Source organism: Pollicipes pollicipes, unplaced genomic scaffold (genome assembly GCF_011947565.3).
Source record: "Pollicipes pollicipes isolate AB1234 unplaced genomic scaffold, Ppol_2.1 Scaffold_7262;HRSCAF=8765_pilon_pilon_pilon, whole genome shotgun sequence".
NCBI classification, from domain to species: Eukaryota; Metazoa; Arthropoda; class Thecostraca; order Pollicipedomorpha; family Pollicipedidae; genus Pollicipes; species Pollicipes pollicipes.
In genome coordinates, this window is record NW_023597055.1 from 7,466,247 (window position 1) to 7,494,193 (window position 27,947).

Genomic DNA, 27,947 nt, shown 5'->3' on the forward strand with positions numbered 1-27,947 from the left:
GGAGAAGCCGCCGCCGCTCCTCCCCCCCCCCCCCCCCCCCTGGCTTCTCCTCCCTCCCACCGAACGGGGGAGGTGCTCCATCCGACAATTAGGGTTTTCCAAGTGCAGTGTTCTGGCATCAGGCCACCGGCCGGCCCGTCCATAGGCGGGTGGCGGGCCGGTCGGTCTCCACAGTGGACCACGGCAGGTCCAGGCCGGTCTCCACAGTGGGCCACGGTAGATCCAGGCCGATCTCCACAGCGGACCACACCAGATCTAGGCCGGTCTCCACAGCGGGCCACAGCAGGTCCAGTCGCGAGGGCGACACGCGGTCCACAGCGGGACATCATGGCCCAGACCGATACACAACGGCTCCAGCTGACTATGCTGCTCAGCACTCAGCTCAGCACTCAGCTCAGCACTCAACTCGGCCCAGCACTTAGCCCGGTGGCCTCAAGCCCCACCGACGCTCGCCGCGCTCGTGACCTGACCGTGGCCAGGTCAATAGGCGAACAGAGCGGTACACAACACACCAACACTGGGTCCCAGAGACACCAGTATCCTCTTCGCCAGCCTGGACCGCCGAGATCGCCTGCTGGGACTGCAGGCCGCGGCAGACACCGTCTCGGCGCGCGTTATATTCTTCAAAATGCGAAAGGCGCAACACAATAAACACTCTTACGGAACTGCGCCGATTGATAAAAATGTCCGAATGCGGCCACACGCTAAGTAAAACACGCCTCGCCTTTTCACCGCGCATACCGACACACCCCATCACAGTGCCATCGACGAATGTCCGTCGAACGTAGCGCTGCAACACGTGATGCATGGCAGCCGTGCTGCACCGCAGCATTGCACTAAGTCGGCGGAGCCGCCTCGGCGCGCACCTGCGCCCCGACAGGTCCCAAGGGCAGACATCTGCCGTCGCCCAAGCCGACGGCGGCGACCCTGAGCCCGGTTGACCCCAAAAACGTCGCCGGCCGGCCGGCTGGCACGGTGACCTTGTTGAGGTTGGCGTTGGCCCGAGGTCGAGGGCGCCGCGCAGGCCGACCGGTGTCGCCCCGAGGCGGAGAACTGGGTCATCGGCTGACAGCGGACAGACAATAAACGACAGGCCGCGGAGGCGACACATGGAGACGATACACGGGAGCGGCACACGGGAGCGGCTCACGGGAGCGACACGCGGGAGCGACACACGGAAGAGACACACGGAAGAGACGCACGGGAGCGACACACAGAAGAGACACACGGGAGCGACACACGGGAGCGACACACGGAAGAGACGCACGGGAGCGACACACAGAAGAGACACACGGGAGCGACACACGGGAGCGACACGCGGGAGCGACACACCGAAGAGACACACGGGAGCGACACGTGGAAACGACACACGGGAGACACACACGGAAGAGATATACGGGAGCGAAACACGGGAAGAGACACACTGGAGCGACACACGGAGGCAACGGGCGGAAGCGACAGAGGGACGTGGCACATAAAAAAGGCACAATGGAGATGAAAACAGACGCGGAACAATGGAGCGACGCACAGCAACGGCACACGGTCACAACGGAGCGGAACATGGGAACATTACACCGAAGCGACACCAGGGAGGGCATAGCGACCTACATCAGCGGCGGCACATGGCAGCGACGTCACGCACTGACACAACAGAGCGACACAAGGGAGCAGCGCACGTTGGAATGCCACACGGCACGGGATCGCGGAACCGATATGTGGAGGCGACAACCGGGAGTAATGCACAAGAGCAGACAAACACCGAGCACAGCGCCACGCCGGTGCATTTATACACCTGTTGCCGCAATGTCAACGTCAGCGGCAGTCAGCTGATCGGTGTCAACGTCAGCGACGATCAGCTGATCGGTGTCAAGGACAGACAAGCTACGACAGACACGACGAAAGGCGTCAGCTTTTCTGAGGGTCTCGACAAATAACGCACCGGATGCGTCGCTATCGGCGCATTTCATCTCGTCTCGCGGCGGACCACGACTTACCCGCACTCCAAAGAAGCTCTCTCGACGTTTGGATTTGTTAACGTCGCGGCGACGCGAAAATAAACTGCGGGTAGTTTGGCGCTAACGACAGAGCTACCACGGAATTCAACCATGTGTGTCAGCTAATGACCTTCGAGGTCAGGGTTCGATAGCTGGTCGTGCAGCTTACTGAGTACATCCGTATTTCCGATGCCATTCACAACCCTCGTAATCAAAACAATTTTCCTTGGTCCCGTGATCATCTCCACAGAGCTGAGTATCCCCCAAACCACACGAACGCTTCGAAGAAGCCGGCGGTGCCCGCTGATCGCCGTGAGCTCGGCCCAGCGCGGGGTTCTCGACTGAACCGGCCGCCGGGTCGCCGTGCCCCGCTGAGATCAGTTCGCGCTCCGCTGAGCTCAGTCCGCGTCCCGCGCTGACCGGCCATCTTCGCCTCCCGCTGAGGTCAGTCCGCGTCCCGCTGGACGCCAGCCTCAGCCTCCCGCTGAGGTTAAGTCCGCGTCCCGCTGACCGCCAGCTTCCGCCTCCCGGCTGAGGTCAGTCCGCGTCCCGCTGACGGCCAGCTCGCCTCCCGCTGAGGTCAGTCCGCGTCCCGCTGGAGGTCAGTCCGAGCCCAGCTGACGGCCAAGCCCGCCGCCCCCTCTGAGATCAGCTCCGCGTCCCCCTGAGATCAGCTCGCTGCCCCCTGAGAATCAGCTCGCGTCCGCTGAGGTCAGTCCGCGTCCCGCTGAGGTCAGCTCGCGCCCAGCGCTGGTGTCACAGGCTGGTCGACGCTCCTGTCTCTCTGGGAATTCTAAATCGGGAGAGAAAAACGGCACCCAAAAACGGCCCACGGTGACGACGGCTGTGCCGGAGCCAATGCCGCCGCCCGCTGGCTGGCGGGGCTGGTGACATGGGGCCTGTGCCGGCTGGCGGGGCTGGCGACACGGGGCTTCTGCCGGCTGGGGGGCTCGTGACACGGGGGTCACTGTCGGCTAGCCGGTTCGTGACACTCTGCTGGCTGGCGGGTTCGTGACATGGGGCCTCTACCGGCTGGCGGGGTTCGTGGTACGAGGCCTCTGCTGGCTGGCGGGGCTCGTGACACGGGAGCCTCTGCCGGCTGGCGGGGCTCGTGACACAGGAGCCTCTGCCTTTTGGCGGGGCTCGTGACACGGAGCCGCTGTTCTCTGGCAGGGTTCGTGACACGGGCCGCCCGGCCAAATGCGTCATGTGAGGCACCGGGATCGAACAGGTGATGTTTAGAGAGCGGACTGGGACGTAGAAAAGCCGCACGCTGTCCAAAATAGAGTGGAACTAGGGCATCCTTCACACGAAAGACAGCAGAAATAACATACCTCACCATGATAAATTAGATAGCAGAACTGATGGGTTTTGTACCCATTGACCTTGAGAGCATACACCGGCGCGTGCTTAGCTGGACAGCATGCACGTGCAGTAGAACAGGCAAAGGAGAGGCACAGGGGCACGTTCCCCCTCCCCCCCCCCACCCCCCTCGGTTCCGAGTGGCCGGATCTGAGAGCCCGAAGGGCCCGAAAGGTCTGCCGAAGGTCATACTCAGAGGTCCGGCCCGCCGGGCCGGGCACTCCAATGCCAGCCAGAGGGCCTTGCGAGCTGATCAAGGGCCTCCTGAGTCCATAAGGGCCTATAAGTCGGTCAGACACCACCAGTAACCCACATTCGGCTCCGTTGCGACATGGGCTTGATGGTCTATGTCCCAAGCAGGGACAAAGCCGGATCAGCCGATTTAGCCGATTTACGTTGGTCGGAGACCAAACGGCTGTCAGGGCCTACAGCACCTAGCCAGGTCCCCGTGTTGGAAACGGGGCTCCGAGTCGACCAGAAGCAGTGTTCGAGGAGGCCCGAAGGACCTAGAGAGCCCGCCGGGTCCAACGATGAAGGGCCCGATTGTAGGGTCTAAGGGCACAAAGATCTGGTCGGAGTCTTATTCAGGGGGCCGACCTTCGAGAAGGGTCCTTAAATGACAGTCAGGGGGGTCTTTGCGCCGATCAGGAGCCTCCTGATTCCTATGGGCTTATACGTCGGTCAGGCACCAAAGGCACTGCACGGTCGGCTCCGTGTCGGCACGGGCCTGCTGGCCCACTTCCCATTCATCTACACAGCCGGGACCAGTGATTTACACCGGTCGGGCCCTGGTATCTGTCAGGGCCTCTCTGTGGGGCCTGACACGCCCCAGGGCTACACTGTACTTGTAAGGGCCCCGAGCCGGCCAAGGGCAGTGTTCGGTGAAGCTCAAAGAAGGGCCCGGGAAGATCATCAACTAAAAAGCGCACAGGTGAAATATACGCCCGCACTACCTTCTAAACGAACGAGTTGATGTCCCAAAGCGTTCAAAGGCACTTCTTTCAAACGCGTCGTTACGTCCACCTGTTGGCCACGGCTTAGTGTTAGATGCGGAACCGACCCTGCGCGGTCTAAGGAGACTGCAACGCCTGGCATCGGGGTTCGTTTTACCAAGATATGCGAGCGAGCATATTGAAAACTACATGACATAACTCGCATCACTTCGCGATTTTGAATGAATATTGCAAAGTACCTGCTGGGTGGGAAGAAAAGGGGAGGGGTATGATCCCCATAAGCCAGTCCGTGCATCAGCAAAGTACGGATGTCACGCTCCAGACTACCTGCTGGGTGGGAAGAGAGGGGAGGATTACGATCCCTATAAGCCAGTCCGTGCCTCAGCATGGTACGGATGCCACGCTGCATAGTACCTGCTTGATAGCCGTTTCTAACGAATATTATTGGTAAACTTGAATAGGGACATTCCGATCGGACCATTTAAGTTCGCCCATTTAAGGGCGAACTTAAACATTAAACATTAAGGACATTTAAGGACAATTTAAGTTCGTTTTTGGCAAGTCTTGATCCAATATTTCCGGGATATTTAACAGCTGTGTTCAAACAGCTGTGCACCAAACAGCTGCATTCGACTACAAATGGCCATATGGTGGGCATACGGGCTTTTGCAGACGTCAGCTTGCGTTTCAAACACAAACAAAGCCAAGTCCAAGCGGGCGCCAGAATTTAATACAGCTGAAAAGTGAACTAGACTGCATCGCACAACAAACTGGACAAACCACACCCAATTTCAGACCCCGACGGATGCAGCTTCGAATCAGGCATAGCATGCTAGCCACAAAAAGTTGCTCCACTTGCTCCGTATTACCGACGAGAACGAATGCCGCCATTGTTAGCGGCATACCGAAACCATTTTGCGCGCGTTTTGACAGTGCGCAACGGCACAGCGGTGTTGGACAAGTGTGTTGCGGAAATTTCAAAACACCGCTAGCGACATCACACGCCGTCATCTTGGGCCTGCAGCCTGGTGGGGTGAGGGTAGGGACACAGGCGGACAGCATTCACCGATGCATCCCCCTAGGGATGAGGTTCATCTGGCGGCGTCGATGTGCTTCAGTGGCGCATCCGTCGATGGATTTACTGCATTTGTAGCCAGCCACGCTGCAGCTGACAAGTACATGACGCAATATCACGAGAAAAAAGGATACCTTTGATGAAGAATGGTAAACGCGGTAAGCGAGCTTGCCCCCCGATACTCGACGCTACCTTCGGAAAAATATTGATTGTGATTCACCCACTGAGTCGCCTAGGGGCTGCAATAATGTCGAGACCCACCAGGAGCTACTAATAGACGCGATTATTGCGTAAGTAGCTTCAGTTGCTACCAGCAGTACTAGATCATGATGGAAGGCATGATCTCCCTAGCGAAGAAGTCGCGGTAATCACCCATATACTTCATCGAGTTGTCCCCGTCGTAAGTACCCCCACCCCCTCCCCGTCCAGTCTTCAGACCGCCGCGCAGGGTCCGCTGTCGCCCTACGCCTGACTACTCGGTGGTGGTGTGTCCCGCCTTGGAGACTGCGTTTATCGAAACATGCAGACGGTTTGGACTAGTCTGGCGACTCTGGCTGGAGACATCCTCCTTTCGGATCTGGGGATGAGGTGCCGCGGTGTGAGGTTGTATTTTGATGGTCTCCGACACGCCCAACTGCGTGTATTTCCTCAGGGCCCGCTGGTTTTCTGCACCGTGCTTTTATCGCGGACGACGCGAGTACGCTTCGGCCAAACTGGACGACGGTTGCTGAATATTCCCGCGGAGTATTCACCACCCAGCCGAGGTCACTGACAGCACTCGTCTGGTATTGAGGTTCGGCTGCCAGAAACACGACCATTTACTAAACACCGTCGTTCGCTGTCGAACTGACGCCTGCCAGCTCCGCCGCCTCCGCGTGACTGGGGAGGCGAGGGGATGTTGCAATCGCAGTCCAGCGGTTCCGGGCGTGTCTTTCACCGGGTAGGGCGCTTTGTTTGGAGCCCGTAGTACGGAAAGGTCAGCTGGCGCTTGGCCAGGCCGGGGGGACCCTGGCACGGGCAGCTCTGTGGAAGAGCTGTGCATCGAGAGACAGAGCCTTTTCGTTTCCGTCGAGCTAGCAAGGCTGGAACAGAACTGAACGCCCACTTCTTGTGCGGTACGGTAGGGCTGCACGCAAGGCTCTGAGAATGGTGCAACAGTGCTCCTGCGAACATAACCTAAAGTATTGCTTGGTCGAGTGATAATGAGGTTAGAATCCGCGCTGCTGCGAGTGGTGCACACCATCTGATAGCTTGGTCAAATACCATCGGGGATTTTAAACGGGCCAAGCCATGCCACAGCGCGGCCGCCCAGTGATGCTTTTAATCCCCGTGTCGGGTAAATACGACACCCTTGACGGAAAGCGAACCGGCTTGTTTGTCTGTCCCAGATCCACAGCATCTGCCACTCGCTGCGGCCCGAGGTCGGCCCTGTATCCTTTCACGTCATCAGGACAGCAATAGCTCATGCAGCCCTCTGAGCTCAAAGCCCCAACCCGCCCTCTCCTATACATCGTTAGAAATAACAGGTGCTTAAAACCTTGGGAAGGTATCCGACGGCCCGGGCGTGGCAGCGGCTCTGGAATCCACCACGAGGCCCTAATGCGGACACTCCCAGCGGCCACTGCAGAGGTCTTCTACCCGCCAGCTGACAGCCTCACCAGCTGCTCATAACCCACCCACGCGAGGCAGCCCGACCGCGGCGGGATGCCGCTGTCGTCGACCTGGCCACCTGCCCGCAGGCCGCACACGGGCGGCGGACGGCGCCTGACGCCCCACCGGCGTTCCACAGGCGCTTCACCGGCGCCCCACCGGCGCTCTACCGGCGCTTCACCGGCGCTCCTACCGGCGCTCCACTGGCGCTCCACCGGCACCTCACCAGCACCAAACCGGCGCTCCACTGGCGCTCCACCGGCGCCCCACTGGCGCTCCACTGGCGCTCCACCGGCGCCCCACTGGCGCTCCACCGGCGCTCCGCTGGCGCTCCACTGGCGCTCCACCGGCGCCCCGCCGGCGCCCCACCGACGCCACACCGGCGCTCCACTGGCGCTCCACCGGCGCTCCACTGGCGCCCCGCCGGCGCCCCACCGACGCCACACCGGCGCCCCACCGGCGCTCCACTGGCGCTCCACCGGCGCCCTGCTGGCGGCGCCCCGGTTGCGAGCACTCCGACCACTCACCGGCGCGCAGCTCTGGATGCCATCGTGGCCGAAGAAGTACTCGCGTCCGAATGCGACCACGCCCGTGTGCCATATGCCGTCCAGCTCCTTGCCTGCGGACAAACGCGGCGCTGCGGTCAGAGATCGCGCCACACACGCAGCTCACACGATTGTGTGCTGTGAGGTTTGTTTAGCGGGTTCAAGTACGATGGAGACGTCGGGAGGACGAACGAACGTGCGGTATCTTCTCATCGTTAGCGAGCACCGCAATGTATCTCCTTCAGCCGCAGCATTCATCCATGTGAGACCGCTGCAAAAAAATTCGAATGCAGAATTCGAATTGCCTACGTGACAAGCCTGCGCACCAAAAGACAAAGTGGCGCGACACCAACATCGAGACCCGATCGGCCACCTAGACCAGCCAGTGCATGCGCAGCGAGTCGAGGTCTATAACTGCCTGAGGACCGTGGCTGGCCAGACGTTTATCAACACCTCACTCAGCTGACGCTGGGCTTACCACAAACCACAAATATAAGTGTGATTGCAAACAAACCGCGAAGCACCCACCGTGAACGGATGCGCAAGTGGCACCTGGCGCAGGGAACGGCGACAGGACGAATGACGGCAGAAAGGGTTAGAACTGCCGCCCGAAATCGTACACCGCCTCCCGTCCAGGACGGTGTCAGCGAGCAGGCACCATACCGCGTCCCGTCGTCGGGCGCTGGCGCCCATGCCGTTCAAAAAGCTGTCTTTCCGAGACTGACACCGCATTCCCTGATCTTATGATCCAAGGGCAAGGCCCCCTGCGTTACCCTAGGCTGGACAGCCACCAACATAAGGCGCCGACTCAAAACAGAGTCAAGCGATGCAGCTGAGCCATATCCTGCGGACCAAATAAACGTCGGAGCATTCGCCCCCTAGCGTGCAATTGCTGCGTCCCACCCGCCTGCGTGCTCCTCCGTCCAGTCCTCCGCCTCCCTGGCGCGTCTATGCGGGCCAGTCACGGGCCCGAGGACAGGGGTCATTCTCCCCGGTGACGAATCGGCGGCCACCATGCGCTCCATCGGTGCGCCACCACCGTGGGACGCCGCGGCTGAGCGCGAGGCTCCCGCCGATGGCGGCCTGGGACCTCCCATGGAGGGTGGCTGACGGTCGTTAGGGACCTCACATGGAGGGCCGGCTGACGGTCATTTGGGACCTCACATGGCGGGCGGCTGTCGGTCGTTTGAGACCTCATGGAGGCGGCTGACGTCATTTGGACCTCACATGGGGGTGGCTGACGGTAGTTTGGACCTCACATGGAGGACGCCTGCGGTCGTTTGGGACCTCACATGGAGGGGCTGACGGTCGTTTGACCTCACATGGAGGGCGGCTGACGGTCGTTTGGGACCTCACATGGCGGGCGGCTGTCGGTCGTTTGGGACCTCACATGGCGGGCGCCTGACGGCGGCTGGAGACCTCCGATCCCGCCTCCGCTACGCGTTGGCGGAACGCAGCCTGGCCGCCGGAGAAAACATGATCCGACCGCGGAAGCGGACGAGAGCCGGCGGGTTTTCACAGGTGCGAGTCGAAGACAGCAGCATGCGGCGCGGACGGTCGGCCCGACGGACACGGAAGGAGGGGGACGGGTCCCCACTAGTCGCGGCAGCTGAGCGGACATTCAGTCAGTTCACCAGACCCAACAGCAGCACATCGCGTCCGAAGACGAAATACGAAAGCTGGGCCAACGGAACGATGCTGGAACGATGGTTACGATGGTTCCATGGCAGCTATCTGCGTGCCAAGCTAAACGCCCGAGAGCAACGACTAGAACTGGGCAGCGTGGTCAACGCGCGAAATTTGAAGGCCGCGCGTGGACAATGGAAGTGGGGACGCCGCTGCTGACCTTCCAGCAAGCCAAACAGAACCAAGGAAAGTTTTAGCTGAATGCAGTCAACAACAGACAGGGGAGGGCCTGTTATCTTCCCAGCCAAAGCGGCTACGATCCTAGGTCAGGACAGAGCATTTTATTTCAGTCCTGCGGGTCAGCGGATACTTCAATTTCGCGCAAAATTAAGAGGCGGCAGACGGCGGCCTTGGCCAACGCAGATCTCCGCATCGACGGCGGCACCGCGACGCACGCCCACCCAGATAAACCGGCCGACAGATTTGACCCTGATCCGCATTCTCGGATGCATCTTACGTCGCTGCTGGCTGGGTAATGGCCCGTGGTTTTTACGGCAAAGTCCACGGCTCCCGCAACCGCTTCAGCGGGGGGCCCGCGATATCAGCTGAAGCCGGCAGCACTCAGGAATGGAGTCAGCCTCCGACGAGTGACGGACGGTGGTGATTTAGCGCCACGTCTGACATGGCCCGGTCAACAGACGGAACCTGTGACGCACAGCCGTCAACCTTGACCTTCCAGAAATACGCGACCGACCCGGTGCATGGTTCAACGAACGCCGCGCCCGCGCCCCAGATGCCGACCATCGCAAACAGCCCGCTGTGGAAATGCCTGGCTAGTAGTCTGGCCACACCACCGGAATGAAAACACGGTTCTGGACGAATACTGCGGTCTTGGCCCTCCCATAGTCGCCCACTCCTGTCCTGGTTGGCTCCGCGACCTAACGTGGCCCCGGTCATACAAGCCCTCATCGAGCAGGACACCAACGACGCCCCTCGGTATCCCAGGCAGCTTTTGTCCGGACGGCCGCGTGGTCCACACAGTCCCGGCTTCCGGACTTGTGTCCGAGACGGCCGCGTGGTCCAGCACAGTCCCGGCTTCAGGACTCGGGCGGCTTACCGAGCAGGGCGCCGGAGAAGCTCTTGGCGAGGCCGGCCGTCAGGTCGTAGATGTAGACGGTGACGTCGGAGGCAGCCTCGTCGTCGGACATGGCGGCCGCCCGCTGCCGGGGTCTCCCGCCTGCCTGGCCACAGACGCCCGGTCAGAGGGACTGCGTGTGCCGGCCGCCTGCCCCGCCGGCCGGCCTGACGGCGATCGGGGCGCGCTCGGGACGGACACGCGCGTGCGGCGCCGGATGACCTGCCGTCAGGTCACGAGGGGCCAGTGCTGGGAGATAGGGCTCCGGATGGGTGTCGACTCCTGGTGCTGTTGTCCTCGTCTGACGTCGTTATCCTCGTCTCGTTTGTGTACAGCGTTTCCGCTAGATAACTTTCCAGCCGTCGCCAGGTGTTACTGCGCTCTGAGACGGACTGGATAACGTTTGGCCTTCAGCTATGTACGCGTCAAAACCGGAAGTCGAGGGCTGGACGGGGAGGGAACCGGTCCTCCCCAGCTATCTCGGTTGGTAAAGCAATGAACTCGTAATCAGTGGACCCCGGTCCAAATCCCGCCAGTTGCACGGAGATAACTCGGGTTGTGATGCGTGCGAGGCAGAAAGCCAAACATCATCTCGTCGTTCTAAATGCTCCACAACGCCAGACGAGGGACAGAGACTTCCCTGGCCAAAACGAACACATCTAAACACGCCAGATGGGGACAATAATCTGAACAACCATTCCACACGTGACACTAGCAGGCTTCGTCTCAATACCTCCATAAACCGGTCTGTCACGTTTGTCACCGCAGTTTATCGCCACCGTCGGAGACAAACAAAGCCCTGCCAGCCCGGCGCTCCAGCCGCCGGGGCTGTGTTGCTTCGCTGCATGTGTCTGCAGTGGCTGGAGACGGTCGGTCCGCGGTAATAGGGACGAACGCACTGGTATTTGGTGGTCTACGGGCGATGTGATAAGTGATAATACGCTAAATCACGAGCGAAATCTGCAGGGAAGCCCAGCTCCCAAAATATATAGTTACTCACTTCGAATCCTTCATATGTCTTGTGAGCATCAGATTATCACCATTTTACATTTTAACACACATTATGCCTAAGGAAACAATACATTGCAGTGTGGGGGGTTCATCGTCCACCAGCATAACACGGACAGAAATACATCGCTAAGACTGGTTGTGTTGGTCACAACGACTGCGGCATTTGGGGACAGCGGGAGCCGGCTCTCCTCTTCTCAAGCAAAGACATTGTTAACTGAGGGATGACAGGTGATGATAACAAGTAATGGACATAAGACCGGCGTCACGAAAGCAAATAGCTAGTCTCAATGAAAGCAATCAACTGAGATGGCAGTGCCAGCCAACGTTCTAATCACATACTCAGCACGGCAGCAGCGAGTTACCCGATTCGTAGGATGCCCGCACGACACGTGGGTCAAATGTGCATGGATAGGGTAATAAGTCAGTTCCAGCAGGGTGACCGGGAGAGAATATCTCTGTCATTCAATCATCACTAAAATGTTCACACTGTATGGTCCGTAAGATTAGGTAGGCGAATGAGGAGACAGTTTACGCTATGGCCGATGCATCCGTGCAGACAGCTGCTGATCAGCACACAACACTGATTAACTGATGTTTGGTGAAAACTCGGGACAGATCGTGTTGCAGCACAAACAGCTGCTGATCGTAGGTACACACCACTAAATAGGTGTCTTTTGGTGCACAGTTACGCAAACAGGATCGGATCAGTGCAGTGCTCTGGATAGCGGATGATTGGTGGATGACACCAAACAGCTGTCGACGGGCGCTGAGCATCAACAGACGCAGCTACTGGCCATTGCAGACTCGCAGCGGCACAGAGTAACACACAGCAGCACACAACGATACACCACCTCATGTCTAACCCAACCACGGACGGCTGAGCGCCTATCAGCACATGGCACTGCAGACAGCTGTCCACCAGCCGCACACACCAGCCGTGGTGAGCACACATCCCCCGTCCAGGCACTGAGCGCAGTCCCTGCGCTGTCGGCCCACCTGTGACCGCGGTCGCCGCGCTCAGCACGCTCGCAGTGACCGGTCGCGTGAGCGCGCACTCTCCCCTCGCTCTCTCTCTCGTGGCCGGCCAGCGGGCCGAGTGACGCCCGCCGGCCGGCCGAGCGGCCCCCGCGGTCCGGCCCGGCCCCGCCGCCGCCGAAATAGACGCGCCCGCCGATCCGTCTCGTGCGCCGCCGACGGAGGCACCCGGCAGGGGGGCGCGTGCCACCGGCGCCGGCCACCTGGGGCCCGTGTCATCGGATGTTTACAGGCGAACCCGAGTGTTCTGTGCGTGTTGTGAGGGTTTTGAAACAAGCGGGCGTGTCTTGAGTTGAATTTCGGTCATTGAGCAGCACCCTCGAATGGGTTTAGAGGTCGAGTGCTTGTTTCCTAGGTGTAGTGAGTTCCCGGAAGGTGGGAGGGGTGTCAAGTTCAGGAAACAGAGCTGTCTTTGAATACCTCAACAATTTAATGCACCTGTCTGTCCTCAGGTTTGGTTTTCTCAAAGCAGGTGGCACCTCTGTTGGTGTCTTTAAAACAGCAAATGGGTTTGTTTGAAGCCCTTTGAAAACAAACAGATTCTGGAAAATGTCAGGACATGTTTGCCACAACCAGCTGTGTTACTGGATCCAGGTACCATTATGCCTACATCGCATAGTGAGTTGAACCATGTGCCTGGCAAGCAAAGCAGGGACACTTTAAGAACATCATAGGAGCAAATGCCCAGACAGGACTCAAAGGGCACAGTTCAACTAAGAGATCCAGCATAGGACCTGGTCCTTGTATGGGTTACATGAAAGGCTGTGACAATGCCTTTCAGAGGTTGAACAGAATAACATTACAATAGGAGATAATTATCAGGAGGTTCAAAGTACGTATGATACAAATGACCATATGAAAACTCAAAGAGAATTTTTCACATTTGAAGATATTGAAACAAGCATCAGATATTATGAAACAAGCATCAGATATTATGAAACAAGCTCACTTATAACTACTGGTGTACACATTTTAAAGCAGGACATGAAACTAACTAGCTTAACACTGACTTCTTCTGATGTGCTGAAAATTTTTAGCAAGACTTCTTATTTATTGTAAGATTTAGTTCTAAGCTTTTCATTGGCATGGGGAATAGGCTCCACTTTGTAAATATGCTCACCAAGGTGTCATGGCTTGATACATGACCATACTTCGCACAATATTGATCAAAAGCCAATTGACAGTTATCTCTGAAAATTACACTTGCAAATGAAAGCCAGATATGAATATCATTATATTTTCATGTTGATTGCCATATAGCTTATAGAAAGGCAGGATTTTAATGATGTTCCTATAATGTCATGAACACCAAGGTGCCCCCAAAATAGTCTCCCTGATATACCTTTCTAAGCCTTTCCCATTGCTGTGGGTGTGTAGCTGCCATAAAAGGCAACACAGCCTGTGCATCATTAGTAAAAAAAGCACCTAAGCCTTTTTGCCTTTGCATGGCTAGGCTCAACTAGAAAGGGCAGGATTGTGAACATCATGAAAAGTCTATAAGATGGCTAGTTCAAAAAGAGATCAAAACCCCACATAAATGTGGAACACCTCCTTTAAAACAATCAGCATAAAATACAGCAATTGAATAAATCCACTTTTACTTTATCCATACTTAGTGATATGTTTCTCTTCATTAATTATCTCTTTATGAATTATCTCTACGAATTATCTCTTGAGTTATGATATCTTCTATTTATGAATTATGGTTGAATCTAAGAAGTTCAGAGGCAAAGATGCCTACAATAGAGGCATTACAGCTACAGCTCCATGCAGACTTGATTGGTACATCTGAAGAAAATCACAAATGTTTATGACAGAGAGAGCAAAACAATATATCTAGTGTTGAACTTATCAATAGCTGTACATGTGAAAAATGATCCTTCTCTTTTCATTGTGTTGCTTATATAAGCATTTTAAAACAGAACATGAAACTAATTAGTTTAACACTGATGCTTTCTGATGTGCTGAAATATTTCAGAGACTGCTTGTTTACTGCAAGATTTAGTACTACTTTTTCATTGGCAAAACCTATACATCATTGGTGGTTGGATCAGAAGGCAGGTATCCTTACCAACCCTGAGCTCTGGTCCTGAGGAAGATGGCCACATAGTCAAAGCACTTTTATTGTTTGAGTTAATTGTTACAGCCTGTGGAATTATTACACATTGCAAGGAAGTGAAATATTTCAGGTGGCAGGGATTTAACAGTGTTGAGAACCTGCACATGTCAGCCAGAAATTCTTGGATTATTTATGAAAATGTGGAATATCATTAACACTTCAAGTGCTCCCAAACTTGACACTAGATCTTGTTGACATCATTTTCTTATCACTGACAACCTGGAGCTGCTAGACAGGCAAGGCAAGCCCATACCCAATTGCCAGATGCTTATAAGCAGAATTATCGGAAAAGCCTTAACCTATCCACGGGAATTTCGCGAACCCTGGTCGTACCGCACTGGGTGTAAACATCGCACGGATCACATGGATATAAAGACCTTCAAGTGATCCACAATTCAACAACTTTCACAAGACATCCATAACTGTTCCCTGGACGCATGTACACTCCAAACTTACCGTGTGAAGCAGCCTAGCAGCGCCCAGCCCCCGCCCGCCCGCCGCCGCCTTCTGCTGACTAGAACGTCCGGTACGGCGTCCAGGCACGCGAATGCACGCGGTCCGGCGCCCTCAGCCGGCTTTACCAAGCTTTACCAGGCATCACGAATATGCACCTGACTCAGCGCGACGAACACGGCGCAGACCAGCCTTGGAGTTTTAACGAAAAGTTCTAGATGTGTTCAGGCCGATTGCCATACCGCGCGCGGGCTTGTCAAGTCACGGCAACACATGCTTAATCTCATATAGTCTTCTTAAGCTCTCTAATGACGAAATCGATGAAACGATTAAGACACCTCGCTCACCGTGCGCTGCGGTGAAAAAGGAGATAGCCAGAAGTGGTCACTGCTGAAATGTAGGGCCGTGGAAATGTCCATGCAGTATACGCAGACTGGCTCCACCGGTCGGGAGTCTTTGAAAAATGGTGACCGTGATAAACTGACAGCAAGAGTCATCAAAGAGCCATGCAGATGCAGACGCAGAAAGCAATGCCCAAAAAACCGGGAATCTGGATATCAGTGCCAACTGGCATGGCCATCACACAAACATAAAATAGAAAGAGAAATCAGGGTCAAAACACGTGATCATGACTGGTTTTTATTACGCACCGAGAGTCATAACCAGAAGAGCTCACTAAGGCGCATGACGTCCAGAGTAATGCCAACTAAAACGGCAGATGCTTCTCCCGCCATCAGGCGATCAGATTGCGAACCTCAGCATCGTTCCTGAACCGCCGGGTGGCACATATGTCCGCTCGGATGCCGGCACATCTGCAGCTGCGTCCCCGCGGTAAAATCATACCACCCGCATTATTCTCATCGCGATCACACCGAGAACACAAGCCCGCACCAAACGCACACTATAAAACCGCATTTGACACGGCGCAGACTTAAGGTGGCGCCGGCGCCGACGCACTGGCCGCGAGTGGGCAGCCAACCCTGATCACAGGCATATCCGCGCTCCCGCCGCACCGCACCTAGGCCATGTACTTGAACTTGTTTATATCGTCCGGATCCCGGCGCATGTACTTGTTCTCGATTAGCCACTCGATCTGTTCCTTGATCATCTTTTTACTCGGCAGAAACATGTTCTTGAGGATCTCGATGAGTTCGGTCTGTAGCTGCGCGTTCGTCGTCGCCTTCCGCATCTTCATGATCTTGACGATGGCCTCCTGGGTACGCAGGATGCGCAGCTGTATGATGCCGTCGTTCTCCTCCTCGCGCGACTTCTCCGTGCTCAGCTGGAGCCGGCCAATGACATTGACCTTGCCCCGCGGCATCGGCTTGCCGTTCTTGACGACGGCGAACTCCTGGTTGACCCAGAAGAGCGAGTCCTCGCCAAAGTCCTTGGCCGAATGCACCTGTGACGGGTAGCGAGACGCCCAGTCAGAGAGCATTGACATTGTAAGGAGTGCCGTACATAACGCCACTTTTCCATTCACTCGACATCATCTACAGCAGCCAGATGCAAGTTACTTTATTCTGGCAGGTCAAACACCAAAACACGCCTACATCCGGAAAACGTATTTAAGAACTGCGCCAGATATGCACCACATACATTCTGCACGTACCTGATCATGATAAATCAAGGTGAATTATATGAAGAAAATAAGGTAATCTGCTAGCATTGCAGTTCTAAGGGCCTCAGACAGTTGTATGGGTGATTTTTTGTCGACAGGCCTCACTGTTACAGCAAAGGGACATCCGCAGCCTCCGTCCTCTGCCCTCTGTCATCTGTCCTCTGCCCTCTGTCCTCTCTCCTCAGCCCTGTCCCTGTCCCTGTCCCTGTCCCCTGTCCCCTGTCCCCTGTCCCCTGTACCCTGTCCCCCGCCCTCCGTCCTCTGTATTCTGTCGTATGTGCTCTGCCCCTGCCCCCCCCCCCCCCCGCCTCCTGTCCTGTCCTCCATCCCATCTCCCGTCACTCACCCCTCGTCCCTTGTCTCCCCGTCACGCACCCCTAGTCCCCCTGTCCCCATCTCCCGTCGCCTCGCCGCCGAGCGACACACCTCTGGGCTGTGGCACAGCAGCTGCCGCTTCAGCTTGCTGCAGGCCACCAGGGTCCAGAGCGTGCGCCGCAGCTCGGCGTCCGGCAGCTCGGTGGCTAGCCGCAGGTTCTCCAGCGAGATGCGCTCGTCGGGCCTCTGGTTCCAGGCGAACAGCACCGCCATCTGGAATGTGGTGATGTCCACGTCGTACCGGCCCTGCGGACGAGGTCAGATCAGGTCAGGTCACGTCACGTCAGGTCACGTCACATCGCGTCACGTCAGCGCGTGCAGCGGCACAGGGCACGTGCTGGCGGGGCTTCGACCGGCGGCGCGGTTCCGTTCTGCCGCGAGGCGAGGTTGGGAGATCTTTTGGACTTGCGTGGTTGCGCTAGAGAGGTACGGCCGAGGCCAGCTGAGGTCAGTGACAAGGCAGGTCAGGTCCGTCCGTCGCTGGCTATCGTGCTGGCCCTGGCATAGTGAACTAGCTGGCTCAAACCGCGTATAACGCTCTAGGTTCAACAAGTTTCCATGTAAAGGTGACCAGTGCTGCAACCAGTATTTAGTTTCATAACATGAAACAAACTCCGCGCCCTCAAATTGCTCGGCGTGAGCCTATGAGACACAAGCCCCAAAATGTCATCAAATTCGATATGGTCTTCTACTGAGGACTTAAGAACCACCCACAAAATAAATGCAACCCTTTCTCGTCAATGTGTTTGCAAGGCGCGATTCCGAGGCATGCACATTCACGATTCCATCCCATTCAGTGAGCCGCGAACTCCAGGGAACCCACCGGCGCCCACCATCCGTACCACACACAGCGCGAAAACGCTCCCGTCCACCCCCACCGCCGTCGCTCGCGCCGCCACGCACCAGCCGGCTAGTGAAGGTGATGGTGCCGTTGGACATGTGGTGGTGCCACTGCAGCTTGCGGCCGCTGTGCTTGGCCTTGTAGAACTCCTCCAGCTCCGGGATGTAGTCCTCCAGCTCGGTGGGTAGCGTCACGGCCACGCGCTCGCAGCCGCGCGACCACGCGCCGGCGTTCAGGATCTTGATGTTGACGTTGTCGGCCACGTGCGGCCTGCACTCGTGGAACTCGTTGTTGAGGTCCTGCGACACCTTGACGTCCTGCCGGACACGAGCGCGGCCGGGTGACGGCGGTGGTCGCGGGCGACTTGCGCCGGCGCCGCCGTGAGAGGGGCATGCCTGGAGGCGTGCGACACGCTCACATCTCAGGCAGAGTGGCGCAGAGGGTAGGAGCGGAGCCCTGCACCGCCTTCGGGGGTCCTGAGAGGACCGAAAGGCCTGAGACGGGTACCGACGCAGTGGGCGATTTTGTGTCCTGGTGATGGGGGCATGACACGCATCTCCCGGTGATAGAAGGTATGGGAGATGAAATAACTGTAGTGGGCAGCACTACCCACTCCCCTCACGTCCTGGAAAGAGGGTTGACACTGAGGCGCTCTGTGATTTCTGTCTTGGGAGGGGGGAGGGCACAGGGGCAGACAGAGGTCACGCGACGAGACCAGTACTGGTGCGCGGGAGTAAACATCGCATCTACTCCACCAGCAACCAGCCCGGCTACGCAATTCACCATACAAAAACATTGAGATCGTGCTATCAGTGCTACAGTAGGTGGTAAAGCATAGAAGACGGAACTTGTACCACACGTGGACACGAACTCCAACGCACCATCATGATACATAAAATTTGTCACGGTGCCACAATGAACACCCTACTCATCGGTTGGCTGCAACCCAGTTGCTTTCAGACATTCTCTTTCGATGCCGAAATCAACTACGTCACGTCCACACACACAAACACACCATAGCTGAAGATATCTCGCTCTGCTCAGCCGCGTCAAAGCGTCCACACACAAGTAACGACCCCACCCAACTCGCGCCACCTCTTCGCGCCTTCTCCGCCCGACCACCACCCTCACCTGGAACATCCTGGAGAGCTTGTTGACGTAGTCAGCCGGCATGCCGATGCCGCGCAGCCAGTCCACCATGTTCTCCTCCTTCTCCGAGTCGGCCGACGTGTCCAGGATCAGCCGGCGCGACAGGTGGCCCTTGTGGTAGCGCATGAACACGTCCTTGTTCTGCACGTACTTCAGTAGGCAGAGCACCGCGCGCAGCTTGTCGTCCACCTGCGGGCGAGGGGCTAGTCACCATCACAGCCGTCGGTGCGGGGGAGTCACGCTTGTTATCCACCTGCGGGCGAGGGGCCAGTCATCATCACAGCCGTCGGTCCGGGGGAGTCGCGTGTGTCGTCCACCTGCGGGCAAGGGACCAGTCACCATCACAGCCGTCGGTCCGGGAGAGTCGCGCTTGTCGTCCACCTGCGGGCGAGGGGCCAGTCGCCATCACAGCCGTCGGTCCGGGGAAGTCGCATTTGTCGTCCACCTGCGGGCGAGGGGCCAGTCACCATCACAGCCGTCGGTCCGGGGGAGTCGCGCTTGTCGTCCACCTGCGGGCGAGGGGCCAGTCACCATCACAGCCGTCGGTCCGGGGGAGTCCTTGTCGTCCACCTGCGGGCGAGGGGCCAGTCACCATCACAGCCGTCGGTCCGGAGGAGTCGCGTTTGTCGTCCACCTGCGGGCGAGGGATCAGTCACCATCACAGCCGTCGGTCCGGGAAAGTCGCGTGCGAAAGAACAAGTAGAATGAGAAAAGTCCGAATTTGTCGGTCGTTAAAGTCGGTGAACAGGTCAAGATTTGGATTTAACCAGAGACAGGAGAGGTCTGAATGCTGTGATTGTCTTCGACCAGGGGCATGGGGGAGGGGTAGTGGGGCCGACAGCACGCATCGAGAGACCTGTCGTCGGTTAGCGGAGAAGCAACAGCGGGTTCTGTTTCACCACCTGCTCGAAAGCATGGCCAACTTTATCAGTTAAGCAAGCAGTGGGCAAAGCAACAGGAATCGTGTGTGCCCACAGCAAATTTCTGTAAAAAAATTAATGATATCTTGAAGACCTGGTCTGATTTCCCTGCGATCCCGTACACAATGCGTCCACCGAGTGCCAATTCATTCCACTGGACGTGAATCATCTGCCTCCCATGACGTCACAGGTCCCCGGGCACCTCCAGAATCAATAGCGCATCACTGCAGCCACACCGCAAGTGTATCACAGCCACGGCATCACGAACTGGATCACCAGACGCCATCCGCTCATCATGACGTCACAGCTACCCAGGCTGACACCGTGGGCGATCACCGAACGTGCACTCCCGTCCGGCGACGTCACACGCTCTCCGGTGACGTCACACGCTCCCCGGTGACGTCACCTCGTCGGAGGTGAGCCGCTTGCTGAAGGTGGTCTTGCGGAGCAGCATGTCGCAGTAGTTGGCCAGCAGCTCGGGACAGCGCGACTCGGGCGTGGACTTGAGCGGACCGCCGCTGCGGCCTCGCACCGGCAGCTCCAGCCTGCCGTGACGTCATCGGTACACCGGTCACACGGGCTTATCAACGGCAGTCATGTAATGCGTGGACGTTTGGGTCAGAACGAGCAAAGGTGTCGTTGCTTGCTGTCCTGTACAATGCTGTAGTGATATCAGCAGCAGCACCGTTGGTTATGGTCGCTGATGTCACTGTTGCCATTGCGTGAACGTTACGTCAAAATAAGCGCTGCTGGGTTATATATCGATGCGCGTGACGTCACTGACATTACCGTCGAAGCTTATCGAAAATCATGACCCGTCAAGTATCCCATCGCGTGAACCGAACACCAATCAGAGAAGGGGGTGATCTCGGATCCAAGGCTTTGGGAAAACTTTTTTGTGATTGCTTTCAGATGCGGAGGCTGAAGGCGGCATTCGTCGCCGTGTTGCTGAAAGTAGCGTCGGTGAAAGGTGCGTTCGCCAGTACACCGCAGTGGCACGACAGCACCCCATAATGACGCAAACCGCCATTTTCGTTCACAACCAGCGAAAAACAGCAGGCAACGGGTATCGAACCGGCGCTTTCGCGGTCGCGCAACCCGCCAGCGGCCGGCGGAACGTACTTGAAGACGTGGGTGTCGTTGACCAGGTCCTTGAAGGCCTTGTCGCGGGAGGTGAGGAAGCGCGGGTCGTTGTGGAAGGCGTCACGCACTAGGGAGCTGAACTTCTGGAACAGCTCCAGCAGCTGCTCCACGTACCGCTCACAGTCCTGCGGACAGCCGCGCTCGTGTCAGCAGCGCTCGGTGGACACGCCGGGCTAAAGCCGCTGGACTAAAGATGCTGGGCGGGTGGTCCGGCGCAGCCTCAGCGCGGTGGATACGGTCCATTGCCCACGGCCGAGTGCGGGGGGCCGTGAGCTTGAGACTGACCATAGCACTATTTCGCCATTCTCTCTAGTGCTTTCGGTTCCCAGTCGCAGTCCTCTCCGCTGCATTCCGGCATCTGGCCTGCCCTCAGTCCCAATTACAATGCACCCAGCCGCCGGTTCTGCCAGCGCTCTCAGTCACCAGTCCCACCCAGCCGCCGGTTCTGCCAGCGCTCTCAGTCACCAGTCCCGCCCCCCTCCCCCCCCCCCCCCCCCGTTATCAGTCTCCGTTACGTCGCCCTCAGACATTTCACAACATGAGCGCGCCCGCTCGTTAGCGAATCACCAGCTGCTGTTATTGTGGGTGCGGCTTTCCCGTCTCTGGCGATTACAGAGGTGGTGACGAAACACCTTACGAAACATTGTGCACAGAAGATCGTGGGCGTAATCACTCGGGGCTGGGGGACACGCCAGTCCGCTGTTCTCGCCATGGGATTTTGTTCTCTTCAGTTTTGCTTGCATAAGGCACAGTACAGATGTGCTCCTTTCCAAAATGTAATTTTTAGGCCAGGTCGTCGCTCAGACTCTAGTTCACCCTCCCTCCTCCCCCCCCCCCTCGCAATCTCACAGATATGGCCACACCCACACACAAACGACGATAATTTACACCCTCGAAATTGTGCCAAGTCGCACTGTCATATTATATAACGTTACACACGTCACCATATATATATATATATATATATATATATATATATATATATATATATATATATGTATGTATATGGTGTTACGTTATATAACTGTAGGTTATGCGTACTGAGATCCCTATTTAAAGCACCCAAGCACTCGTACAATAGCCCTGTCCTGCGTCGTTACGGTGGCGCAATCGATAAGCACAAGGTAGCAGCCGGTCAGCAGATATGCTGCCCTTACTGTTCAGCACTGTGCTGGCCGAACATCAGCAGAACACCCTCGACCTCGTCAACCTCACGCTTGCCACCTCTCCTCGGCCGTCCCGCCCCAGCCTCCCGCCAACACATATCGCTCTTCCACCCTGACCCAACACTCCCAGCAGCCTCACGTGCTCTAACCGCCCACACACACACGCACACACCTCACGCCATGTCACATCATACCCGCACCGCACCGCACCGTACCCGCACCGCACCGCACCGCACCGCACCGCACCGCACCGTACCGCACCGCACCGCACCGCACACACAAACGTACGCACATACACACGCACAAGCACACGCACACGCACCACCCCACCCCCACCCCACAAGACAGCACCTGTGTGATGCTGTCGGCGTTGGCCAGCATGGCCTCGAGGCCGGCCGACTTGATGTGCTCCTCGACGACGCGCAGCATGGGCTCGACGCCAGCGGCGCCGGCCGGCTGCCCGTCCGAGGCACTGTCCATCAGGCCGAACATCAGCGACAGCTTGTGCGTGTCGTGGTGGCGCACCATGCGCGGACACTCGGCCAGGATCGAGTCGCGGTAGCGCGACACCAGCAGGTGCACGCACTTGTCGTGGATCTGCCGGCCGGCGGGGCGGGGCGTCAGGGTCCGAGGCCGGCCAGAGGCGGCCGGGACGAACGGCGGTGAATAGCTCGGCACGGAGGTCTGTATCAGCAAGAGCAATGACGCGCGCCGGCGTCCAAACAACACAAGTCGTAGCCACCTTCTCTCGCTCCGACACTCTTTCGCTCTGTCGCTCTGTCGCTCTCTCGCTCTTTCGCTGTTTCGCTCTCTCGCTCTTTAGCTCTTTTGCTCCGTCGCTCTCTCCCTCCCACCTACCTTGACTCAAATCCAGCTGAACTTCCCGTCCATCCCTGCCCGCGCCACGCGCTCACCTTTTTCAGCGAGTCGCCGCTGGTCTCGAGGTACTTCAGCCCGCGCTCCTCCTCCTCCTTCAGCTTGCTGTCCGCGTAGCGCATGAAGTCGTGCACGCCGTTGCCGGCCAGGAACTCGGCGGCGTACGACTGGTAGTAGCGCGTGAGACACTCGATGTACACCGTCTCGAAGTGGAGCCGGTACGACTCGAGCCGGTCCTCGGCGTTCGTGCACAGGTGGACGAACGAGTCGCGCACGCCTACTACCAGGTGCGCGCCCTCGATGGCCGTGCCGCGCCGCTCCGTGTCCACCAGGTGCATGGCGGCCTGCAGCAGCCGCTCCTGCGCGGCGCACACCGAACGTCACGCTTCCGCGCGGGCTGACAGCGGGGGCGGCTGGGGTTTGGGGGGGGGGGGGGGGGTGAGTCTGACAGGTGTGTCGTTCTGTTCGTTTAGGAAAGTGAGTCTTTTTCGGTCCGGCGGGTCGGTGACCCCAGGCCAAGGTCGGTACGCCTGAGGGGCGGGGGCACGCGCGAGCATACTTGGCGTATACCGGCCAGCGCAAGAAAACAAAAGCCGCGAATTTGGCCTTTAGCTTCGCGCAGATGCGGACAACGGTGATGCTAGAACGCAAACTCTACACGCGTGCTGGATCAAAAGGAAACAGTTGGACCGACCTTGCACCTCGAGACTCAGTACCATTGCACTGCAACGGGATGGCAGATAACAAAGAATGCATTGGTCGTATCTCCAGCTCCGCAACCTACCAGCAGAGCTCCGCCCAAAACTGGTCAACACGACAAATCAAAAGGATGCAGCCGATTGCGCGAAGAAATTCCCCCCCCCCCCCCCCTTCCCTTCCCCTCCACCCTGAGCAACACTGCCACCGCTCGGGTCCCGCCGCTACCATACCCTGAGGCTGGAGAAGATGACCTCGTGCCACGTCTCCAGCATCAGCTTGCGCACGATGCTCTCCTGCGGCTGCTTGGCCTTGTTGCTGTTGGCGTTCTTGCCGGACAGCGCCTGCTCCAGCGGGCCGAACGGCAGCGGCAGGTAGCCGCACTGTGTGAAGAAGCGATCCCACTCGGCGATGTACGCCTTCAGCGTCTCGTACTCGCCCTCGTGCTGCCGGATCCGGCTGTAGGCCAGCTTGACGAACGACTGCACCGCCTCCTGTCGGTGAGCGGAGCAACTGCGGTTAGTGGTGATCGGGACGACTGGAAGCCAGCGAGAAGCAACCACACTGCTGCCTGGGGACGATCACGGCAACTGGCAGTCAGCAGGGGTCGCCACAGTTTAACAACAGGCCCGGTATCAGCCCCAGTCAGCACAAACCGTGTCCGTTCACATGGTTTGTGCTGACTCGGTCTGATCGCAGGCCAGAATGTCCGGTAACGCACCGCTCTGAGTCAGCGCGACCACACTCAGAGCCGCTCTGAGTTCTGCCGCACTGACCGGCGTTAGCGTGGAGGTGCGGCGCTCGCACCGCTGAGTCTGGGCGGTCCGGAGCATCCCTGCGGTGTTAGGCGCGCCGTTCTCATCCCAAAGGCAACCCATCAGAGGACCCACCTGCAGGTATCCATCGACCTTGGGCGCGTCCTTCTCATCCCCGAGGCAACCCATCAGAGGGCCCACCTGCGGACATTTCTGGACCTTGGGCGCGCCCTTCTCATCCCAGAGGCAACCCATCAGAGGACCCACCTGCAGGTATCCATCGATCTTGGGCGCGTCCTTCTCATCCCCGAGGCAACCCATCAGAGGGCCCACCTGCGGACATTTCTGGACCTTGGGCGCGCCCTTCTCATCCCAGAGGCAACCCATCAGAGGACCCACCTGCAGGTATCCATCGACCTTGGGCGCGCCATTCTCATCCCCGAGGCAACCCATCAGAGGGCCCACCTGCAGATATTTCTGGACCTTGGGCATGCCCTTCTCATCCCAGAGGCAACCCATCAGAGGACCCACCTGCAGGTATCCATCGACGTTGGACGCGCCCTTCTCATCCCAGAGTTAACCAGTCAGAGGACCCCCCTACAGGTATTGGTAGGCCTCGGGCGCGTCTTTCTGATCCCAGAGGCAACCTCTTAGAGGGCCCACCTGCAGGTATCTGTAGACCTTGGGCGCGCCCTTCTCATCCCACAGGCAGACAGTGTGTGTCGACCAGAAGAGGTTCTGCCAATCAGTCTTTGAGACGGGGTCCTGCTGCAGCAGCCTCTGGATCACCGGCTCCATGTTGGGCCACTGCTCCTGGAAGGCGTTCTGCGCCCGGTCTTTGAGCAGCGCCGACGTCATGGCGGCGGCCTGTGACGCAGGTCAGGTCAGGTCACACTGGGTCAGGTCAGGTCACACTAGGTCAGATGAGGTGACACTGGGTTCAAGCAGGGCAGGACAGCATGGAGGTGTGGTCCCAGTCTTCTAAGGTCAGGTCAGGTTTGACAAAGACATCCTTTAGTGCTCTCCATACCTCTACAAGAAGCACAAGACATCCTGAAGTTCTAAAAAAAAATGTTTATATCAGCTCAGTTCCAGGCTGTCTTATCAATTGCTTGGACTTGGTTGGCATGTAGCATTAAGTGTAGCATAAGGGTACCACTCTCAACATGTACATTTTAAGGGAATGGGCCAACCAAAAAAACTTATCATTCAGTCTTACTTTTATGTTGTCTTTGGCAAAATAACCATCCAGGTGAACACCAATGTCATAATCAAATCAAAAGCACTGCATGAATTCCTCACACCAGAACCATGCAGAGGTACTCCCAGCACAATTATTCATGGTGATCACATATCATCTGAATAGGTAAAGACTGGTATCCATCAGCTTTCCCTGTCATATGCCAAGACATAATTTTCTTCAGGTGCAGTTCATCTAATGTTATACAAATGGGAAGTACCATTTAAGGTAATTATTACCATAAATGTTTTACCATAAATCTGCATTTACTATCAATTAGAACTGGTAGTTACCATTCACTACAATCATTTATCATAAATGGTACTTACAACTCATCCACTGATGCTCATGTGCAAAGGAAAAAATTCATATTGTTGGTCAAATAAACACAATTACTTGTATCCTGGCATAGAAAAATTGTATATCTGTTCTAAAAATAAAAAATGGAGTCCTGTCTGTTCAACATACATTATCAAGTGATGTAACACAGCCAAGCGTCACCATCCAAAGACCTCCAGAACAGGTCATTTAAAAGCATGAAGGTTATTACAACCAAAAATGTAAAATGTTGTTATCACTCCCTCCCTTTTACACATAGTATATGAACCTTACACCTTACAACACCTTTGTCAATTTGAAGATATAAACAACCAAAAATCAAAGATGTCATCATCACTCCCTCCCTTTTACACATGGTATATGTTCCTTATGCCTTACAACACCTTTGTCAGTTTGAAGACATAAACAATGCATCAGGACAAACATACTCCCTATCTTCACCATTAAGTGCTGGGCACTGGTCCAGAATGTTTGGTACTAATTAAGGTTTTGAGATTATAGGAACTTATCCTCTACAGCCTGGACTACAATAAAAAATTATTTTAAATCAGTTATGGATGTCATGCTGCAACAAAGCCTGACTTCTCCCTAGATAACAATCTTGTATGCCATCAGAGATAATGACAAATGGGTGGTTGTCAGTGGAATGTGTCTGCTCATCCTTCCTGAGTAGTAGCATGATGTTCTGAAATGCATGAATCCAGGCCAAACATTTACTAGTTTTATGTGACAAAGCATGTGGGAAGGAAATGGACTGTGCACCATACTGGATAAGAATACATGTTGTGCCAATCTGACAACCCCAGTTTGGCACACTCACCAAAAATTTTACCATGTAGCCAGTGTTTCAACAAATTTGACAGACTACCTTTTGTAGCCTTACTTGCAAGGTGAAGGAATAGATAACACACAGCACTACAGATATTATCACAAAGATGAGTTTAATCAACCAGTGACATGCCCAGTGATCCACAACTACCTACTCTTAAAGATGAAGTCAATTCCACTGCCAAACTTGAGCTGGCAAACTCATGGATGGTACCAGAGATGGGCAACATACCCAATCATGGTTAATACAAAGCATGGCAAATCAAAAATATGCCAAGTTGCAGAGTAAAAGTTATAGTCTAAAATGTTTACAATATCTTTCAACAAGCCACATTTTGTTGTAGTATGGATCTTCTATCCCAACCTGACCTCATTTGGCCAGTTTGGAGGGCAATAATAAGTCTTGTCATGTGTGGTTTCAAGTTGCAACCCAACATGTTGATTGCATCTTTGCTTTTGTCCTACAATGTCACAATAAGATTATCACAGTGACTTGGATTCATTAAAAGGTTTCTAAATAGGGCGAATTAAAGACAAAACGAAGCACAATAATGGGGATACATAAAAAGGTTCCTAGATGGGGCGAAGTACACAAGAAAGCACCATAATGGAATACATCACTCAGTGTATTACTAGCATGACCTACAGCCTACGCCCCGCACTCCTGCCTACCTTTCAACAATTTACGAAACACCTAAACTGGCAAGCACCTAGCACAGAATCGTACAGTACCACAGCCCCAACCTTTCGAATCACAAGTCAGGCTCCCCGCACACATGAAAGCGGCGCCTCGCATAAACAGTGAGACCATCGAAGAAGTGACGCATATCGCGCGCCAGAAATGTATTAGCAAAATGTTCCAGATTTTTAATAGCAGCCAAAATAATTCAACCTTGTTCTTCCATGTCAGTATTTTTCGGTGTATTTTCCAACGGATGTCATTTGCATGCAAAGTAACAGACCAGCGTAAGTCCAGTTTTTATTTACGAACAGAGGTTGTTGGCGTTCGTTTTCTTCATTCAGCAAAAGTCGTAGGGCCC

At 56.1% G+C, this 27,947-nt stretch overlaps 1 protein-coding gene and 1 pseudogene across 2 annotated transcripts; both read right to left on the minus strand.

Annotated features, from left to right (window-relative positions):
• Positions 1-12,425, minus strand: part of LOC119113680 (uncharacterized) — a 43,261-nt pseudogene extending 30,836 nt beyond the window's left edge.
• Positions 12,426-15,584: 3,159 nt separating this feature from the next.
• On the minus strand, positions 15,585-27,697 carry LOC119114253 (cullin-5-like). 2 transcript variants are annotated; one of them, XM_037238448.1, is made up of 11 exons: positions 27,652-27,697; positions 25,164-25,367; positions 23,979-24,239; positions 23,088-23,408; positions 22,525-22,770; positions 20,987-21,132; positions 20,271-20,409; positions 18,927-19,133; positions 17,858-18,112; positions 17,006-17,200; positions 15,585-16,360 (listed from the first exon to the last, which is right to left on the minus strand). In XM_037238448.1, exons 2-11 carry the CDS (start codon positions 25,356-25,358, stop codon positions 15,977-15,979), a joined length of 2,349 nt encoding a protein of 782 aa, XP_037094343.1. In that variant the 5' UTR covers positions 25,359-25,367; positions 27,652-27,697; the 3' UTR covers positions 15,585-15,976. The 2 variants fall into 2 exon arrangements, with proteins under 2 accessions (XP_037094343.1, XP_037094344.1); XM_037238449.1 differs by having other exon boundaries at positions 27,580-27,670.
• Positions 27,698-27,947: the final 250 nt, after the last annotated feature.

Excerpts from the sequence above, each read along its gene's own strand:
- LOC119114253 (XM_037238448.1), bottom strand. The coding sequence starts at position 25,358 with ATGACGTCGGCGCTGCTCAAAGACCGGGCGCAGAACGCCTTCCAGGAG. Across the intron at positions 20,410-20,986 it reads AACGACACCCACGTCTTCAA|GCTGGAGCTGCCGGTGCGAG; the intron begins GTACGTTCCGCC and ends ACGTCACGGCAG. Across the intron at positions 17,201-17,857 it reads TCACCTTCACTAGCCGGCTG|GGCCGGTACGACGTGGACAT; the intron begins GTGCGTGGCGGC and ends CCTCGTCCGCAG.